This window comes from Rosa rugosa, chromosome 2 (assembly GCF_958449725.1).
Source record: "Rosa rugosa chromosome 2, drRosRugo1.1, whole genome shotgun sequence".
Classification (NCBI taxonomy): Eukaryota; Viridiplantae; Streptophyta; class Magnoliopsida; order Rosales; family Rosaceae; genus Rosa; species Rosa rugosa.
In genome coordinates this window covers 8,556,597-8,577,273 of record NC_084821.1, presented here as the reverse complement: position 1 = coordinate 8,577,273, position 20,677 = coordinate 8,556,597, and the positions used below count along the sequence as shown (strand labels likewise).

General features: G+C 37.5%; 2 protein-coding genes across 2 annotated transcripts; both read right to left on the bottom strand.

The window, feature by feature from the left end:
- Window positions 1–4,892: 4,892 nt before the first annotated feature.
- On the bottom strand, window positions 4,893–9,389 carry LOC133730284 (nardilysin-like). Its single transcript, XM_062157907.1, has 11 exons — window positions 9,125–9,389; window positions 8,445–8,520; window positions 8,298–8,344; window positions 7,725–7,837; window positions 7,597–7,636; window positions 7,092–7,212; window positions 6,673–6,806; window positions 6,302–6,458; window positions 6,050–6,202; window positions 5,457–5,830; window positions 4,893–5,030 (listed from the first exon to the last, which is right to left on the bottom strand). The coding sequence occupies exons 1-11, from the start codon at window positions 9,332–9,334 to the stop codon at window positions 4,893–4,895; spliced, it is 1,563 nt and encodes a 520-aa protein (XP_062013891.1). The 5' UTR covers window positions 9,335–9,389.
- A 3,510-nt stretch (window positions 9,390–12,899) lies between these two features.
- Window positions 12,900–20,428, bottom strand: LOC133733042 (nardilysin-like). The gene is made up of 19 exons (XM_062160653.1): window positions 20,116–20,428; window positions 19,403–19,478; window positions 19,272–19,318; window positions 19,077–19,189; window positions 18,798–18,871; window positions 18,583–18,678; window positions 18,361–18,480; window positions 17,614–17,847; window positions 17,191–17,324; window positions 16,762–16,918; window positions 16,491–16,643; window positions 15,904–16,277; window positions 15,502–15,651; window positions 15,204–15,386; window positions 14,826–15,029; window positions 14,605–14,711; window positions 14,315–14,468; window positions 13,525–13,646; window positions 12,900–13,420 (listed from the first exon to the last, which is right to left on the bottom strand). The coding sequence occupies exons 1-19, from the start codon at window positions 20,320–20,322 to the stop codon at window positions 13,138–13,140; spliced, it is 2,988 nt and encodes a 995-aa protein (XP_062016637.1). The 5' UTR covers window positions 20,323–20,428; the 3' UTR covers window positions 12,900–13,137.
- Between the last annotated feature and the right edge of the window lie 249 nt (window positions 20,429–20,677).

Genomic DNA, 20,677 nt, shown 5'->3' with positions numbered 1-20,677 from the left:
TTGACATAGACCGCCACAATTCTAAACTAGGAACTTGTTTCCTTAATAAACACGCATGGGCATAGTTTATTATTCACATATCCCATCCTGATTAAATATTCACTTAGACGGTTATACCACCTCCGTCTGGATTGTTTCAATCCATAAAGTGAACGCCTCAAAACTAATGGAGAGCGTGTTCCGTGGTCTAGAACTATTTGCATCGGGTATATTAAGTTCTTCAGGAACTTTCAGGTATATTTCTGTATTATGATCCCCCTAGAGATAAGTTATGACCACATTCATAAGCTGCATATTCAGTTTTTCGGAAACTACCAAATTGATAAGGTAGTGGAACGTTATGACGTTCATTACGGGAGAATACGCGTCCTCGTAATCAATCACAGGGCGTTGAGAAAATTCTTGCGCCACTAGACGAGCTTTGTGTATCACAATCTCATTTTTCTCATTACGCTTCCTTATAAATACCCATTTAAATTCTACAGGTTTAACATGGGGAGGTGTAGGAACAACAGGTCCAAAACACCTTTCTCTTTGTCAAGGAATCTAATTTGACCTGGATTGCTTCTTTCCATTTTGGCCAGTCGTCTCTACGTTGACATTATCAACGGAGCGAGGTTCGATGTCATCGTTATTTATAATTTCGGTAGCTACTGCGAATACAAATATATCATCGATGATAATCTCATTTCGATTCCAGATCTCACTTAAGCATGCATAATTTACCGAGATTTCTCTATTCTCGGGAGTGGGTTCAGACGTTGGAGCGTCCCCCAACGTTGTCTCTTCTAGGACGGACCCATAATCTGGAATTATCTCGTGAGATGGATCAGCTGAGATCGCGATGTCTAGTGGATTCGTTTGTGCCGGTTTTACCCTCTTCCGGGGATAGGAATCCTTCGAACCTAGTGGTCTACCTCGCTTCTGGGCAGGGACATGTGACTGGTTAGCCGCCATGGTCGTACCTCGTCCATCCGGGACAACGCGTCCTACAGGGACATCTATTCTTGCAGGCACATTTGCAGCAGGTATATGTGATCTCGTCACTTTAGCTAGATCAGAGAAAGCGTCTGGCATATTTTGGGCTACACTTTGTAGATCTAGAATTCTCCGCACTTCACTATTGCATTGTGCGGTTCGGGGATCGAGATGAGACATAGTGGGGACATTCCACGTCAATTCACGTCGTTCATCAGGAACGGTAACGTTCTTATCTCCCCCTAACGGCGGGAAGACTGTCTCATCAAAGTGACAATCTGTAAACTCTCCGGCATTATCAGGTCTTATGGACTTTATGGGATAATCCGAGTGGTGATCCACAATTTCATGATCTGGGCGAGAGTTTAGCAAAAGCAGCATTTTCTTGTGGACAATAGTGTAACATGTGATCACTTTGTCGATACATCAACCACAACCATGAAATATTTAAATTGTCCGCATGGTGGTTGGAAAGGTCCACAAATTTTCCTTGCATTCTGTGCAGAAAAATGGTGTGTGTATATACTAGTCTTTGCACATGATGGTCTAGAGTTTAACATTCCTAACGAGCAAGTTTGGCGTAATGTGTTACTAAACACAGGACCCTTATTCAGAAGGGGATGCCCGTGTGATAAGTTGAGGATACGGTGCATCATACTTTGACCTGGGTGTCCCAAATGGTCATGCCATAGCAAGTAGTTGCTCGAATTGGTTAGCTTCTGGCTAACAAATTTCAATTTCTCCAATATACGCTTCTGGCCGCACATTCAGAGGTTATGCAAAGATATTACACTCATTTTTCTTAGGGGTTTCAACGTGATAAATGTTGGTTCGAATATCCTTAATACTCAATAACGTTCTTCTGGAACGTGGAGAATATAAGGCCTCATTAATGGTAAATTTAGTACCATTGGACAACATAAAGTGGGCTTTGCCATAGCCCTCTATCAGGTTGGATTGGCCTGATATGGTTGTCACAGAGGTATGCATGGGCAATAAGTTTGAAACATATCTCCGATCTCGGAGTATGGTGTGCGTAATAGCACTTTTAACCGGACAACAAACTTCCCCACAGAATATGCCTATTCATTTATTTAATTCAATGGATCACATGTATGAATAAGTTTATTGAATTAAATATATTCGAACATAACCACATTTCTATAATCCAAAATAATTGAAAACATAAATCACCAAAATCCGAAGATGTTTCATTCATTAAGATGAAATAGATATGGCACAAGGGGCCAATTATACCCATGTCTTCGAGTTCTAATCCTCGGTATGTTCAGTAACTGCCTGAAAATCCATGATCTCTAGTGTGGAATCGATAGAAAATGACCCTTTAATAAAGTTGGTATTTCGAGTTCTGCGACTGGCGTAATACTCATCTACTGCTTAGGCTATCGCACAACAGGTGCGGGACCAGCAGTCAATTCCTCCACATTGATAACAAAGATCATGCTGATCGATTCTGGTGGCAGCGGGCCGGACCAGTGTTCCTTTCAACTCGGGCTTGCTGAGTTATGGCATCATGGTTCCTACCACGTGGGCCTTGGCCACGTGGAGCCTGATTACATGGCCTCTTGGGCTTTGGCCAAGTGGCAGACGGTCATATGGGCTAATTTCGTTCTGCCAATCATGTCTTGCTTCAAGCAAGAAAATGGTCATTTGATGGTGAAAGTGCTCTTCTAGAGCGACCCAAAGAATCTGTGTATCCTCTTCATCGGATACTCAACTTGGAGTGTTTTCTCCATATGTTTCCTTTGAAAATTATGGCACTCATATTAAAAGCCTCAATGACGACATTGTTAGCATTGATTGTTGATCTCATCTTCTTTGCAGTTAGATGAATTATCACATCTTGAACCACTTTAGATAGTTTCTTCCGGAAACCTCCAAAGAAACAAAGTCAAGTTTGTTGAGATTTGGTATTTCTTACAGGAAAGGAACAAATAATCTTAGTGCTTTGGGTAATATCGTCCATAAGCAACTAATAGGAACTTCAGGTTCTATAACATGGTATGAAAAATCGGATTAAACATGTAAAATCTACTGGTTTTATCATGTGTGGTGAATTTATGAAGGAAACTTCAAGTTTCTTAAATGGCATTATCGAAACTACAAGTTCGATATGTGTATGAACTACTGGTTCATTTAGAACTTCTAGTTTATTAGGTACCTGCATTTTCTACACATATATTCTAGTGCGAAAATTTAGACAAGTAACACAATAATATTGAATAGAGCAAATTGAAATAATATCTCACAAATTGAATAAATGGAAATCACAAATCAATTGAGATATTAATTGCATGCTAGTAATATAACATATTAATTGTCACACAATTATGTGAATAAATGCTTCTGGCAATTAATTACACATATGAAATATGGTGAATTTATTTGCAATAGCCATAATGACATGTACATTGTCTGGGTTCAAATCTCAGTAGAATCAAATTATTTTTCCTTTTATTTGATTCTGCTGGACCAAAGGAATGGGCTTGATAGTGAAGCCTATCGGGCTTAGTCTGCGGGCTTGTGACCCGGCCTTTCATGCGTAATTTAAATGGTGTGTGAGGCCTGCTGGGCTGCTAGGTCCCGCAGAGGGAGAGTGGGCCTGCTGGGCTCAAGCTGGTCTGCCAAGGAATGAAAAGTTATTACTCAACCCTTTTGGTAACTCCAATTAAATACGACCAGGTAAGAGTATGAGGTTTGGGTGGAGCGAGGCTCTCTTAAGTACACAGCCTCATTGTATCTTGCCTAGACATCACATCGAATTGGGTGAGCCTACTTGGAAAGATTCATAATATTTCAGTGTTGTCAAAACTACAGGTTCGATACTATATGTGAACTTCTGGTTCAATATTTATGTATGAAATTTTGGTTCAATGTTTATGTGTGTGAACTTCCGGTTCGTTAAGTACCTGCATTCCGCACATATATATTCTAATGCAAAGAATTTAAGCGGGTAAAATATTTAAATTTAATATGAGCAGGTAACACCACAAAACATTATCATAATAAATAATGAAGGAAAGATGTATCATTATCACAAAGTCCAAACAAGTATTTATAGATATTTGTCACAATATACATGAATTAATAGCTAAATTAAAAAGCTATTGATTTTCCTTTTACTCATTCCATTATGCCAATTATAGTGCAAGAGAAATAAGTGTCTCTCATAGATGATTAAGTTAAACTAGATGCTTCAATAAAAGTCATAAATCGTGATTGCAGCTTCTACTGAATAGCAGTCGAAAAACAAACCAAAATCCCAACCAAAACAACCCAGAAAAATATGAAAAATTATAGAGATGCAGTAAACACACAGAGGCTCTAGCATACAAAATTTGGTGAATTTTGGAGTTGAATTACTATTTTAAATAAATACGGGAACACAGAGGACAGAAGGTAAACTGAAACAGTAAAATCTGTTTTTGCTTGGAAAAACATACTTGGTTGTAGAGCTGGTAGATTGATGTTGATTGAATGATGAACCTCTTCTTTTCTGCAACCCAAGAGTTATTCACCTCTTCTCTTGTCGATCGGCAATCCGAATCCTAGAGCTAGTCGTGCTGATAACGTGTTGTAAAACGAACATAGAAAGTGTTTCATGCAGAAAATGGAGAGAGCTTTGCTTCAAAGAACTTGAGAGAGAGAGAGAGTTTAGATGCAGAGAAGGAGTGTAGTATTTTCTGTATTCATCTCATAACATGGATGAGAAATGGACTACATATAGTGGAAGATAGGGAACATGTAGCCTAAAGTCCTCCATAAAACAAGGACCCCTAAAGTCCTCCATAAAACAAGGATTCCTAAAGTCATCCATAAAACATGGAAAGGGTAAGCCTATAACAACATAATGATTTACCCTATATCTATTTACATGATATAGCCATAATGATTTACAACAGCAGGAAATTTTTGGTTGTTGTCAGAATTGTTGACAATACAGCTGGAAGCTTATCATTGAAGCCCCACAGCTTCAGTTCCAGATAGCAATTATTCACATACAAAGAAGTATCCAGCAGGGCAAAACTGGCCTGAATACAGAGAATACAGGTTACTGTCATGTATAGATACTGATTGACCATTTCTACTTTCCAGGGAAAACAACATTTGATGCACAAATTACTTAATGTTGTGGAACACTGCTAGTAGAAATTGTATATCACAACTGAATTAATAAATGTTGAGATGACGGAGTGTGTTAAGAATGGAAATAGAAGAGAACAGCCTAGAAAGATTTGAATAAAGAAACACAAATTTTCAAGACAAAAACTAATGGTAGATTTCATTACAACCCACTATAGCATCCGAGTCCCTGTAGTGACACACTTGGATCCAGACTATATAGGGATTCAAAATTGATCCAAGTGCAAACAGGCATTCCCAAAAACATCATTTAATATCAGCCTTCTAAACTGAACCACAAAGTAACTAGTAATTATAAGAGAGGAGACATTGACCTGATATAAAATCTCATTCAGCTCATCTCTAAGAAGGTCGATATATAGTACAGTCAACAGAGAACTCTTCAAGTCATCAAATCCACCCTTTAGACTGATTCGAAAGTATATATTTGCCCGTGGAACTTTAAAAGTACGATCAAGCTTGTACCAGAACTTAAGCAAAGGTACATCAAGTATACATGTCGGAGAAGATGTATATGTAGTATCAAGACCATCAGAACGAATGGAAAAATCAGAAGGAATAAACTCATTCTTTTCTCGGAGATGCAACGAAACATCAATCTCTGGAGGATCCTTCCACAAATCCATCAAAAACGGAGATACATCTTCCTCAATATAATGTGACCCAAACCAAGGCTCGCACTGAAAGTCTGAAATAAGTTTAAGTAAGTAAAGAAATCATTTTCACATCCAATCTTGGTTAGAAATAATAAGAATATAAGAATAGCACCAAAATACTGGCTAGAGACACTTCTTACAACAAGTTCAGTACCAAAAAAAAAAAGAAGTTCGACAACAACAAAACACTTTGGATGGACTAGCATGGACAAGAAGCATTCTTTCTTTGGCATAAAAGGGCAGACAATTACCTTTGGACATAGTTGAAAACTTTGATATCACATCCATCCTCATGTTGTCTGGTCTGAAGAAACTAAGAACATATTCAATCAATTCCTCATCCCAAATCTCATACCCACATTGCGCAGAAATAACATGCTCTGCTGGATAAAGTAGTAAATTTCCTACAAGACAGAAAATTTGTTTCTTGTTAAAATATATTTTATGAGCACCGATACTTGCAGACAGGTAAGAAAGACGTGCACTTTCACTAACAAAGAAACCTGCAAGTTCTGAAGCATAGTCATCCTGGGGCTGCTCCTCTACAAATCTAAAGCATATGTTCCGAATATCCTGGAGTTCTTGAAATATCCATTTTTGTGGTGACACTTGACGCAATAGTTTAATGTATTGATACACGACCCCAATAATTTCAAAAATCTGCAAGATAAGCATCCCATATAGAAAATGAGAAGTGATAAAGATGGAGCAAATTTCACTTCATTGAATATGTTCAACAGTAACTGATGCTTTCCAGCAATGCATGTAGAGTGGGATTAAGGGGAGCATCTTTATGTTCTCCTAAGTTTTCTAGGAAAGAGAATTATAAACTAAGATTTGTTCATCTGATGAAAGATCAACTTAGAAGTACTACCTTCTCCAATCCAGAGTCGGTGAGGTAAATATTCATGCCAAAGACATAAGCCACAGAATAGCTCTCCACCCAAGCACTTAGAGATACTGCCCACCGTCTAGTTTTGAGGTAGAACTGCAAACCTCCCCTGCTCTCTGAAAACCAAAAACATAGTCCTCAGAATTAGGGCTCCATTGAACATAGTGTAGTCCGCCAAAAAACTTAGATGGACTAAACCCATAGTAAAATTTAATATACAAGACATGCAAAAGATCGAAACTATGTCAACTACAAAGGTTATGAGCAGAGGCCACTCAAAGGAAAACAACCATTCAAACAAAAAGTGAAAGGATAGTAGCATGCAAGCTCCCTTTTGTCCAATATAACAGTTTGTGCTCTGATTGCAGTGACATAAAGCTACATAATAATAATCATCTCACCATGCGCAAGGAGATGCCATAAATAATATTCTGGGCTCTTCAAATAGTGTTGAGTAAGACATGGAAGCGTCCATGCCAAGTTGAGCATAGGAACATCATTAACAGCCTCTAGCCTGTAAAGCTATAATTGTAAAATGAGAAAAATAAGATGAGCATAGGAACATCATTAACAGCCTCTAGCAAGTTGAGCATAAACACTTTAAGGGGAGCATCTTTAATTGTAAAATGAGAAAAATAAGATGCTAGTACTGGCCAAATATATACATTTGTATATGAACATATGCAGACTATAGCATTCTATTCTCTGTAGTAAACTGAAATCAGTGCATACATCACATTATACTCTAATGAAATAATTATGATTAGCACGAAGCTGAGGATGTAGGTATGATACCTCACTTCAATCCCATAATTTTTCTGATACAGTTGGTGTCACACCAATAAATAATATGCTTAATGTATGCAACTTAAATATAAAGAAAGTAACATACATTCTTTTAACTACAATTCCTATAACAATGAGTGTAAGCCAGACAAGATTCAATCTCAATGCAGGAAGCATTACAAAAGACTTCAATACAGAAGACTTCAGTTATAACAATTAAACGCATGAAGAGCTAGCTCAATACTTACCTTTTCAAGGCACCTTTTAGAAACTCTCGTTTCACGTCAAAATGGTAGCAAGTGTGCTCTTCCTTTGTGTAAGCATTTGATGAGCCCCCATGCTTGGACAAGTAACTGTTATACTAGCAAAGAGAAGAATAAAACAAAGTGAGAACATAGCAGTGAGCATACAGTCGTCTCCCAATTAGCTTGCAAACACAAGAATTCGCACAAAGTCAAAGAAAATCACTTTTTATCTTGTCAGGGGATAATAAATTGAATAAACTGCGAGTTATTTCCTTTTCATGTACTGAAGTTAGAATTGCATGAATCCCCCTTTTTTGAGCTCTAAAAACTAAAATGTGCAGCCTGATACAACTTCGAACAGGTTGGCAGCAAAAGAACAAGCAAGTCCTCCAAACAGCCTGATCATGTTTTTGTGGTAAAAAGAATATATGCTATTGCCATGAACATATTCTCAGTAAACCTTATTATAATTCATGATGAAGAACACAAACAACATGTGCATTTCCTAATGGCTGGTGCATCAAAACAAACTCAACTGGAAGAAGGAAAAAAAAAAAGTACTCGATGCAAGCATACCTCATTTTCAACCGGAAACTTTGTACTCCCCATGAAGAGCATATGTTCTGCAAAACATTTAAACATTCAAATTCAGTAATGTCTGCATAACAACATTTAGTCACCTATAAAGAACGGTATGCGCATGTGTGCCAGTGTGCCACAAACCAAGAAAGTGCGCAAGCCCCTGTGCTTCCATATGGTCAGAGAAGCTGCCCATTCCAACGCACATTGCCGCTGCTGCCTGCAAAGACGATCAAACATCGTTATATATCCAATTTAATCAATGCATGTAGCCAAGTTGAGTTGATAATCTAATCAAATTCTGCCTATTGAGTTGTCATAGTGGAACCTGTCAATGATGGGACAAAGTAACACTATTTTGTCCTACCAGATAAGCTATTTACATCAATGTAATGCTGATTTTATCAAGTACCCCAACTGGGTTTTCAATACAGAAACCAAAATTTGCAAAAACAACCCAAAAGTTTGACCCTTTAAACACATATGACCAACTTTTTGATGTTCTTCAAAACACAACCACTCAGAGGGAGCTGTTTGATACTTTGATCATTACACAAAGGGTACAATCGGTACATGTCTAACCAGAAATCTTTCCTTTATGCGATAACTCAGGGGTAAATGTCTCTAAAGATTCCAACTTTACCTACAAAAGAACTTCAAAACCCAGATGGGCGTGACAGAGTTTCAGTCTAGATGATACACTAACCATCTTAGTCTAAAAAGCACCACCCTTTTTCTTATTTGGGCTATTTTTATTTTTTATTCTTTATCAGATATAGATATGAGCATTGCAGGTATTGAAATTTAGATCATAGTGGACAAACCTTCTTAGTCTTTGAGGCACCATCTCCACCTTTAGCTGCTGCTTCATCTTCTTCACTGGGTTCGAGGCCCTTGGACCCTTGTGGGTATATCTCAGGGTCATGAATGAGCAATGCAGTGAGGCCATTCTCAAGCTTAATTAGTCTGTACAGTTTCTTATCATTCGGAGACTTTATTACAATATCGTCCGAGGAGAAAGTGCAGCGACCCATCAGACCCAAAAGACCAGGGTCTCTGTTTTTCTCAGACTGTAATGCAGACTATGAGGGTCTGTTGCTCACAACAATTTCATGTGTCCTCTAAATGATATAAAGATTTACTCCTCTACCCAATCATTTGGCATTTTACGCCCACAGAATCACACACAAAATGTCGCTATCCACAACTCCTTTGATCATATTTAGAGAGCACAAGTTTTATATTTTCTTAGTCATATGGCCTTTTTTTTTCTTTTTTTTTAAAATGAGCTTTGGGTTTCTACTGATTCAACTCATTACCCTTATGTTTTCTTAGTCATATAGTAGAAGTTCCGCTGTTTTCATTGTTACTATTCTTTTGAAATTCTAGAGTCAGAAATAGCTTGTCACGTGTTTCTTATTGAAACTCTTACGTATTTATTGTGCTTTAAATAGTGGCAAATTAACTATTTTACATTTCTAAAAAAAAATAAATTTGACTATTTTACAAACCACAAGAGTGAGACCTCTCTGCTCATATTAGACATTTTGAAACAACAATGACAATACTCTAAACCACATGGATCATTTCGGAGCAGATCACTTGTCCCGAATGAGCCTGTGCCAATTCTGTCCCACAAACACAATGACAATACTCTAAAGTCTAAACCACATGGATCATTGATCATTCTCTATTTTAATTAATGTTATTCTCAAAAAAAAAATTGTTATTTAAAAATTAATAGTAAAAGACCAGATTATCCCTCAAAATGGATCAACCCTAGGACTCCGTTGGAATCAACAACGACGTGTACGGTGACCGGACCCACCCGACCCCGACCTCGACCCCGACCCCGACCCCGAGGACCAGGCGAAGCCCAAACCACCTTCTTCAACCACGACCAACTCCACGGCCGCAAACGACGCGACGTCGCCAAAGGCACCCTTCCGTCCGGCAACAGTTGCCTTCCTTCAACCGTCTATAATGAACGAAGCGACGTATGCATAATCAGTTTGCATGCATGCATTCCTAACCAGCCAAACGTTGTAACCCTACACCAAAAGATACCATGAACATTATATATATATGCACCATCGTCCATCCACGGGGTTCCTCATTCCTTCCTTGGAAACTCAAATTTAACACACATACATTGTCTGAAAGCTTGGAGTTTGAAGGATACATGGACAGCCAAATTGAATGGGAATGCGGCTCAATGGCGATATTGCTGTTTCTGGTTATTGCTGCTTCAGTTTTCATTCTGCCAACGCTCATGGGTCCTTTGCACCCTCCTTCTTTTACTGTTCTGCTAATCATTCCAGTTGTGCTGCTGCTAGCCTTCATCTATCTCCACCATGCCTCAAAGTGACATGGTCACTTTTATGTATCTGAATCAACTCACCAATAAGTATTCAATAAAATTATAATTACTATTGCTATTACTACATTTATCCACTTTTGTTTGTTATACTTGATCTTAGTTACAAAGTGATGTGCTTTCTCTACTCATATTGTGGTGCTGGCCATCTATGAATGATCATGGCTGAGAATGAGTTGCATCGATCTTGATTTAGTTATTTGCTTTTACCACTTTAGGTTGTGATATATTTATCCACTTTAGTTATTTCCTTGCTGCTACATGTACACCAACAAACTAAATCGACGTCTTGTTTACATATTTTCACCGTGTTTAGAGACATCGGCACCGATCCAGAGAGCAATTCTCTGCTTTCCTGGTATAACCAAACAAGATACAGAAGAGAGCAATGCAAGCATTAGAAGTAGAACTTAATTTCCAGGAATCAACTTTTCCTTACCACCGTGGTACACCTCATACTGATCATAAACTCAATTTTTCCCAGCCTGAGAACATTGTTTTGTTTTTATGAGTAAAGAAAATGTCAACACTAATATCCATTAATAAGCCATTAAAGAGCAGGGGAAACAACTATTCTCGTTCTCTCTGCAGCTTCATTTTAAATTAACACGTACGGGTGGTATTGTAGCACAAGTTGGAAGACTAGTGTCAACGTTGCTGAGCGCGCACCGTATGTTGGGACTCGTTTTCACTCTTGGCCTCCTTCTGGTTGCTTGTGGCACTAAAGCCATTCCCCAGAAAGGAGAAGGAGCAAGAGATTGATCGGCTTCAACAATAAAGGCACATTTTTCCCAAATCTGCACACTCTTACACAGTGCCTCAGAAGCTCTTTCTTTGAACGCTTTAAATGACACAAAGGTGCTTTGTATTGAAGGAAATTCATATTTAGTGTGTCTAGCCCAAAACAGGTTTCCTTATCCTAATTGTAATTAGGGTAGATTATTCTAGATATCATAGTCTTAATTAGAATATGATTCTTTGTACTAAAAATTATTGTGCTTGTAATCAATGAAGGTCCATGTTATCAATGGAATGCATATCTACTTTCTCTTCAATCTCTCTGTTCTCTTTTTCCTACAACACTTTGAACATTTTTAGTGGAAAATGAATGGTTTTACAAAAAATGTGATGGATATAGTTGGACCAACTGGGCTCTCTACCCATGCAATGTTGACAAAACAAAGGAAAAAATAAGTGCTTTGGGTTTCTATTGATTCAACTCATAATAAAACCTTATTTCTTGTTTTTTTTTTTTTTTTTTGAAAGAAGAAGTCAGCCCTTTATTTCAATGGAAAACCAATCAAACCATACAAAGTTCCGCCGCAACTGCAGCTAGAAGAAATGGAGGAGTAGAAAAATAAAAACAATCTTGCTGCAAAGAGCAAGCATAAGCTGCTAACTGATGGGCTACACCATTACCCATTTGGCCTACATGAGCCACCTTCACAAAAGAATAAAAAGTTGAGATATAGCTTGTCACATACTTATCATTTAAAAAGACAAGTTTATCCCTACATATGTGTTGCGCTTTTGATAGGGGTTTCGATTTTCGAGTTTGTTTATTTATTTTTCATTTTTTTATTTTTTTATTTTTTTTGGATAAGTGGGAGCCAAGAGGCCCAAAAAGAAAGAAAAAACTAAATTTCAGAATTCACGATCCTAACTCTAGGAAATTCACACAAGTCATCAAGAAGAGAGGTAATGACTTGTGGAGGAGGATGCAACATGACATGCACCCCAGCTTCAGCCTGCAACCCATCCTTGGATAGGATATCTGCAACTGCATTCACTTCTCTATAGGTGTGTCTAATATCAAAGCTCAGAAACTTTTGCTGCAAGAATGAGCAACAATTGAGGATAGTCTTTAGTGGATGCACTTCATCCACTCCATTCTTTACCATGTTAACAAGGGTTTCAGAATCACTTTCAACATACAAATGGGAGCATTGATTATCATAGGCCAATTTTAGCCCCAACAACAGACCCCATGCCTCAGATTGGAGAACAGAGCCACTTCCCAGGTTGGCATAGAATCCAGCAACCCAAGAGCCATCATGACTCCTAATTACACCACCTGCCCCAATTTATTCTTTTCTTTTTTGTTTATTACAAAATTGACTATTTTATAAATCACAAGAATTAGAGCGACTTTAGTCCTCTCTGCCCAACATTTTGAAACCACAATGACAAAGATTGAACATTACTCTAAACATGCACCATTTCTAAACTTTACCTTTAAGATGATATAATAGCAAGTTGTTAAAGCAAAACCTACACAAAAATCCAATTTTCCTAGCACATTGGAAGCTTGTTTCTTGGAATCCAAGTTTGCGTTTACCTATTAAAAGCAAATCCATCAAGTTTTGCAAGAAAACAGCTCTGCCCCTAAAGGGATTTAACTACACAGATGATATCATGATACTGTGCCAACTTAACGGAAACTCTTCTAAGAGCATTATTCTAAAGCTTACACATAATCGGAGGAGCAACTGTCTGACAACTTCCATGACCATAGAACTGAGATGACCTCTTAAAGGCTGCAAGGTCTTCAATGACTTGCTCAGACTCCGTTCGCGCTTCTTCAGCTTCTTTCATGTCAGTGTTGCAACCCCAAACACGAGTTACAAGTCTCCGACGCTTGGGAGATGATAGTTGCAAGTAAGTCTTGTAAAAGTTGATAACATCCCCCTTCTGTAGACTTCTGAGTTCTTCTGCTATCTTTTCCCATTTGTCAAACTTATACCTGTAGTAGATCAGCATTTATTAGACGGGGAGTTAAAGCACAAGCATTGAAAGCTCAAGGGATTACAATCATTGACGTCTAGACAGAGATGATACAAACAATACCTTTTGCAGATAATATGATCCCAATATCGAGCAGTTTCATCCATAAGGGTTGAATCTTTCTCCAATAGCTTCGCTATTAACCCACCTTGGTAATTCTCAAAGGATTCATCATCCAATCCTAGCTGCAAATGCCAACATTTTTTTATAAATGAGAATTCCAATGCAGATACAATAGTGACGAAATATTCATGGGAGAATGCACGAGTATGAAAAGCATGCAATTAACTTTAACCATGGGAGTAGACATAACACAATAAAATCAGATCAAAGAGAATTGTCCCACGAACTAGAAATTCCAAATACATATATATATATATATATATATAGAATCATTCTCAGGTGCGGATATCCGCACCTAAGAAAAAAGGTGCGGATTTCCATTTTTTCCCCACTTTCCGATCACATTTTCACATCTTAGCCGTTCAGTTTTTAGGTCCTAATGTATAGATCATCTCTACAAAATTTCAGCCAAATTGGTGATTGTTAAGGCATCCAAAACTGCAATTTACACGAACGGACCGAATCTGCCGAACCGGAACCGTTCGTGCACATTGTTGTAAATTGCAGTTTTGGATGCCTTAACGATCACTAATTTGGCTGAAATTTTGCAGAGGTGATCTATACATTAGGACCTAAAAACTGAACGGTTAAGATGTGAAAATATAGGCACGTCACCTTGGTTTATAAGAACAATGTACAAATAGTAGAACACCAGTTAAAGCTTATGAAATGTTCACTTTGTTTTCAAGGCAGAGCCTAGTAATATGTAGAAGGAACCTTGAAAGCTTACCAAAAGCTCTTCCATATCACTGATAAAGTTGTCAACTCTTCTTTGTAAGTAGATTGGATTGTAATCAGACGACTGAACTTTAAAATAAAAACCAAAAACATCGAGTGTTACATTCCAGTTACATTGAACAACATATCCCAGCTGCTCCTTTGTCCTATTTCCAGAAATACATAACAGTTATAAGAGTATACATATCGGTATATGTCATCCAACCCCTAAATAGACTGTATTATCAAACATAAGAGCTTTTGGTGAGTTGCAAGTAACAATTTCAGCCTTTAAGAAATCACCTTAGCTGATTGTAAAGTGGTTCGCTTACAATTTCACAAAAGAGATCTATCAATGCTCTCAATCTGGTGGACTCAATCCCCACTGCCCACTCAATTTGAAAATACAGCTGCAATGGGATGTCAAAACCAAAGGGACATTCACATTTAAGACAACAAATGAACATTTACATATGGAAAACAACAAGAAAAAAATATGAAGAATAATCAACCCTTTTGATTACCTCAATAACAGAGTTTGTTTGAGACATATTCTTCACTCTGACATCTCTAATGACGTTAGCATCAGGAGGAAGACAAATACAGTTATTTTTATGCTTCAGTTCGATAGGATGTGGTTGCACAGAAAAATTTGTCTTCACTATATTTAAAAGGCTGATTGCTTCTTCTTCTAACAGATTTCCATGGCAAAGGCCTTCAATGTAATGCTGCACAAATAAGGGAGACAGTAAGTTGAAGTACCTCTATCATTTTCACACAAAAATGCTCCAAATATAATTATTTGATTTCACATTTGACAGCCACCCTCCAAGTCTTTACTATTTCATGCCAATCTCTTTACAGCATGTTACACATGAAAGCTGAAGAAGTGTTTATTATACCGGGGACCAAAGCTCGGGAATGAATGACTTCACATCAGAAACAGTCAATCCATTTAAAACATGCAACGTCTCATCTACATCACAGAAATTTTGGTACAAAACTTCATTTCTCAAGTATGTCGAGTGGCTCCAAGGATCCATATTGGTGTTCTTATATGCTCGCTCCATGTCCTCTTTAATAACCTGCTACGTGTGAATTTGTCATGTGCAGCCAGAACCAGCAAGGTATTTTCATCTAGATGACATCAAGATTAACCAGAAGAGTGGAGTGCAGAAATGAGTGGCTATGCAAGCATACCTTGAAACATTCGTAAGTTGGCGAGAAATTTTTGGCTGTTGTCATAATTTTTGACAAGAGAGTTGGAATCTTATCATTGAAACCGCTGACCTTCAGCTCCAGATAGTTAGTGTACACAGATACAGAAGTTCCCAGCTGGGCGACACTAGCCTGCACGTGGATGCAACAGACATTTATAGTTCAAATTTACATGATATACAAGAAGCAAGGAGTTACTTTTCTATTATCCGCTATGAACTACTATAGCATCCAAGCCCCTCTAATGAACAATTGGATGCAGACTGCATATATAAGATTCAAAATTGATCTAAATGCAAGCAGGGGGTTTCCCAAAAACAGCAATAATTCAGCTATCCAGAACTGAACAACAAACTTAGTAGTTATAAGAGATGAGACAATTACCTGATATACAACCTCATTCAGCTCATCCCAAAGAAGGTCGCCATATAGTTGAGTCAAGACAGAACTCTTCACACTACCAGATGCTCCCTTTAGACTGACGCGAAAATATATGTTTGCCTGCGGAAGTTTGTAAGTACTATCAAGCTTGTACCATAACTTCACCAATGGCCCATCAAGTATACATCTAGGACAAGATGTATTTGCTGTATCAAGAACATCAGAACGGATGGAAAAATCAGAGGGAATGAATTCATTCTTTTCTGGGAGATGCAATGAACTATCAATTTCTTGAGGATCCTTCCATAAATCTATCAAAGACGGAGATATATCTTCCTCGGTCAAATGTGACCCAAACCAAGGCTCGCACTGGAAATCTGAGACGTTAGTAAATAGATGGAATTGTTAGTGCTAGATCAGATTATAGATGGGGACATAAAGAATCATCTTCAAAAATGTAAGAGATAGATCCAAAATACCAGCTAGAGAAACTTATTGCAACAGTTTCGTACAAAAAAATAATTGAAAACAAGAAAACCATTAGATGGAGAAGAAAAGATGTCGTTCTTTGGCAAGGGCATAAAATTTACCTTCTGACAACGTGGAGGACTTAGATATCACATCAATCCTCATGTTTTCTGGTCTCAAGAAACCTAGAGTATATTCTATCAATTTCTCATCCCAACTCTCTAGCAAATAGTCCCCATAAATAGCATGCTCTGCGGGATAATGTAGTAAATTTCCTGCAAAACAGAAATTCTGACAATAGTTAACAAGAAACAAATGTAGATATCTTCAAATGCATTTTATGAGCAATGGGAACAGGTACAAAGACATGCACTTTTAAATAGCAAAAGAAACCTCCAAGTCTTAAAGTATAATAATCCTGGGGCTGCTCCTCTAAAAACCTAAGGTAGATGTTCCCAATATCCTGGAGTTCACGAAATATCCATTCTTGGGGCAACACTTGCCGTAAGAACTTAATGTATTGATACACCAACCCAATTATATCGAAAATCTGCAAGATAAGCATCACGTATAGCAGATGATAAGTGACAAAGATGGAGCTAATTTTGCTTTATTAGATACGTTAAAAGGTAACTTTCCAGAAGCCATGCATGTAGAGTGGAATTAATAAAATTTCTATAGTCATCATGTTCCCCAAACTTTTCTAGGAAAGAAAATTCTAAACAAAAGTTGGTTCCTGTGATGAAAGACAAACTCCGGAATGGGAATGGGATAATCAAAGTCAATCTTCTGCCAAAAGATTGTCAAAAATTGAACTACTACCTTCTCCAATCCAGAGTCAGTGAGGTATATGATCATGCAGAAGACATCAGCCACAGAATAGTGTTCCACTGGAGCACTTACAAATGTTGCCCAACCTCTAGCTTTGAGGTAGAAATACAAACTTCCCCTGCCCTCTGGAAAACCAAAATTAGTCCTTATCAGTGTTAAGGCTCAATTTAGCACTGTTTAGCCGGAGAAAATACTTAGCTGCACTAAAAAACTTCTAAAATTCAATATACAAGACATGCAAAAGAACAAAGTCACATGCAGAAATTTATAGACAGAGGCCACTCCAAGGAAAATAAACATTTATGAAATTAGTGAAGGAGAGAAGCATTTAAGCTTCCTGTTGTCCAATTTAACAGTTTGTGCTCTGCAGAGGTAATTATCAACATAAAACTACCTTACAATAAATCATCTTACCATGCTCAAGGAGATGACGTAAATAATATGTTGGGCTTTTCAAATAGTGTCGATGAAGACATGGAAGTGTCCATGCTAAGTGGAGTATATGAACATTGTCAACAGCCTCTAGCCTGTAAAGTTTTCCAGATTTCCATATAGGACCTTCTGCCTTGAACTCCAGATTTACTTGGGGACCACTTTTAACATCTCCATACAGTTCTAAAATCCACTCCTCAAGTACATCAAGAGATTCTGCAAAAATTAGAATCATTTTTATTAATGAGCAGCACTGAAAAGAAGTTATATGTTGATAGTATTTAAAACTACAAGCAACAATGGCACTGCTAAAAGATTAAAACATTCAGTTTCTAATAGCATTGAAAATTTCGCCTTCATTGTTATCAAATTCTTTTCGTCAATAACTATTGCCAAAAATAATACACAATCACAGTAGTGCATGTGTTTTCTATTCCAATATAAACATCTACCAATATACACAATCCAATTTCTACCAAGAAATCAGAAACAGCAAGTAGAAACATATATCCTTCCAAGCTGTAAATACTAGAATGAACCAACAAATTTAAAATTCTTTCATCTCTAGCATTCCTAAACACTCTACGTGGTACAAGATGCAACTATATGTTAGCCTTAGATTCTTCATCACTGAATCTGTTAATGAACCTCCAAAAAGTAATGTTAAAAATGGAAGAGAGAAGAAGAAACAACTAGCAAACAAAAAAAGAAGAGGATTGAAACTGTCACCTCCACCAATGACAACTAGCTTCATTAATCCACCATGGTAATAGTCACTGTAAAATTTCATTATTTGTTCACGCAAGTCGATCCCTTTTTCTTTTGCATTAACCAAGCTCTTCTTATTTCCTTTCATGTATACAAATAATCAATTGTAGATTTCAGTCAAATAAAATCTTAACCAGAAAAGAAGGAAATAGAAAAATAAAATACAGATGATTCAAGTTTTACCCCAAGAGAATTTGTTAAATGGGTGACCAGGTGATGATGTATAGCATTGAAGTTGCTGAAGGCGGCAAAAATCGTTTTGCAGAACCCTGTTAAATTCTGCATTCCAATATTGAATATAATTCAGCAATAAGGAACTTGTATGTTGCAGGACTTTAAGCCAAATCTAGGACAGTGGAGATACTGGAAGTGATAAGTTCAGAATAACTGGCAAGTACCTGAATCTATAGCCTGTAACTCTCGCTCCATGGCTTCACTTTTCATTAGAGGTGAAACAAAGAACTGAGAAAATCTGATAAATCAAAGAGCATACATAAATAGATGTTTCATTACTTCTCACTTTCACATGCTCATATGAATTAGCTCAACAAAGACAAGATTCAATATCAATGTAGCAAGCATAAACATAAGCTAAAAGCTTACTTCCCCAACCAAGAATGTCTTGAATAAAAGGACTTCAGTTTTTCACATTCGGCGTATAAGATCTTATTATTTACCTTGATAAGGCACCCTTAAGAAACTCTCGTTTTACAACAAAATAGTAGCAAGTCTGCTCTGCTTCTGTGTATGCATTTGACCATCCTCCATGCTTGGACAAGTAACTACCAAACTAGCAAAAAAGAAGCATAAGAAAGGTCATTTAATAAGGTAACTGGCCCAAAAAAATGAAAAAAAGTTGGATGTGTACATACCTCATTTTCAATAGGAAACTTTGTACTCCCCATAAAGAGCATGTGTTCTACAAAACATGCAATTCATATAAGTATTGTGTTCATATCAACATCCAGTCACCTTACAAGAGGTGTATACACGTGACACAAACCTAGGAAGTGTGCAAGCCCTTGTGCCTCAACAGGGTCAGACATGCTGCCTATTCCAACGCACATTGCTGCTGCTGCCTGCAGAGAAGATCAAACATCATTATTCGACTTAAAGCTTTCTTCTTGCTACAATCTTTCTTCTCTTACAAAATGAGGAGTTGAGTCAATAACTCAACATTATCTGATAATGAAGTAGATTATAGATTTTAAATCAGTATCATGGCAAGTAATTCATCTTGGAAATAGAGTTAATAGCTGAAAACAGACAAAGACAAGTAGTCGAGCAGGATGGATGACAGGTTCCACTATGACCATATAAACTAAATAGACATAATTTGTGTGAAAAATCGTACCAAAACAATACAAAATATGCTTCATAGCTACAAAAGAAGACGGCAGAATATCAAAGTCATAAAATTTTCCTACCTAATAAGCTATTTTCATCAATGTAATGCTGATCTTCTCAAATTACTCCAACTGGGTTTTCAATAGAGAAACATAAAATTTGCAAAAACAACCCAAAAACCTGACCCTTTAAAGATCACAAAGACCCTTAACTCAAGGGGATATGATCAATGCCTGAGAAGTCACAAAGACCTTCCCTCTACATCAAATCAGAGCTAAATTTCTTTAAAAGGTCCAACTTTGGGCTATTTCTTTTCTCAAATTTCCCTACAAAAACTTGAATGTGAGTTGAGGATCATAGTAGACCAACCGTCTTAGTCTCAGAGGCACCATCTCCACCTTTGGCTGCTTCATCTTCTTCACTGGGTTCAAGGCTTTTGGGCCCTTGTGGGTAAATCTCAGGATCATGAATGAGCAATGCAGTGAGGCCATTCTCAAGCTTGATTAATCTGTACAGTTTCTTATCATTCGGAGACTTTATTACTATATCGTCCGAGGAGAAACTGCAGCGACCCATCAGACCCAAAAGAGCAGAATTTTAGCCTAGTACTTCTCAAGAATATGTAAAATGTGGAGTCTCTCTATCTCTGTCTTTGTCTCTCTCAGACTGTAATGGTGGTAACCCCGAGCTTAGTCTTAGTCCTAGTCTTAGTCTGTTGGTTTGACTCTCTTCCCTATCACCAGCCATGTCCTTGTCACACAATAATAACATGGATCTTGAAAATACAGAGTAGAGACCCCACAACTCACCACCAAAGTACATACTTCATAAAAGCTTTACCTAAACTTTTCTTCCAGTCCCAGACATGAAAAGCTTCTAAAAGCCTTTGGTACACCGTACACCTATACAGCAAGTTCTTTGTTTTTGTGTT

Bases quoted from the DNA above. Each gene is read 5' to 3' on its own strand.
- LOC133730284 (XM_062157907.1), bottom strand. From the start codon at position 9,334: ATGGGTCGCTGCACTTTCTCCTCGGACGATATTGTAATAAAGTCTCCG. The intron at 6,203-6,301 runs GTTTCTTTGTTA...TCTGTCTTGTAG, and splicing joins CTATGCTTCAGAACTTGCAG to GAAATTTACTACTTTATCCA. The intron at 5,031-5,456 runs GTCAATGTCTCC...CTCTGTATTCAG, and splicing joins TGAATGAGATTTTATATCAG to GCCAGTTTTGCCCTGCTGGA.
- LOC133733042 (XM_062160653.1), bottom strand. From the start codon at position 20,322: ATGGGTCGCTGCAGTTTCTCCTCGGACGATATAGTAATAAAGTCTCCG. The intron at 15,387-15,501 runs GTATGCTTGCAT...CACACGTAGCAG, and splicing joins CAACTTACGAATGTTTCAAG to GTTATTAAAGAGGACATGGA. The intron at 13,421-13,524 runs GTATTGTTTGTA...GATCTACTACAG, and splicing joins GATCATATTATCTGCAAAAG to GTATAAGTTTGACAAATGGG.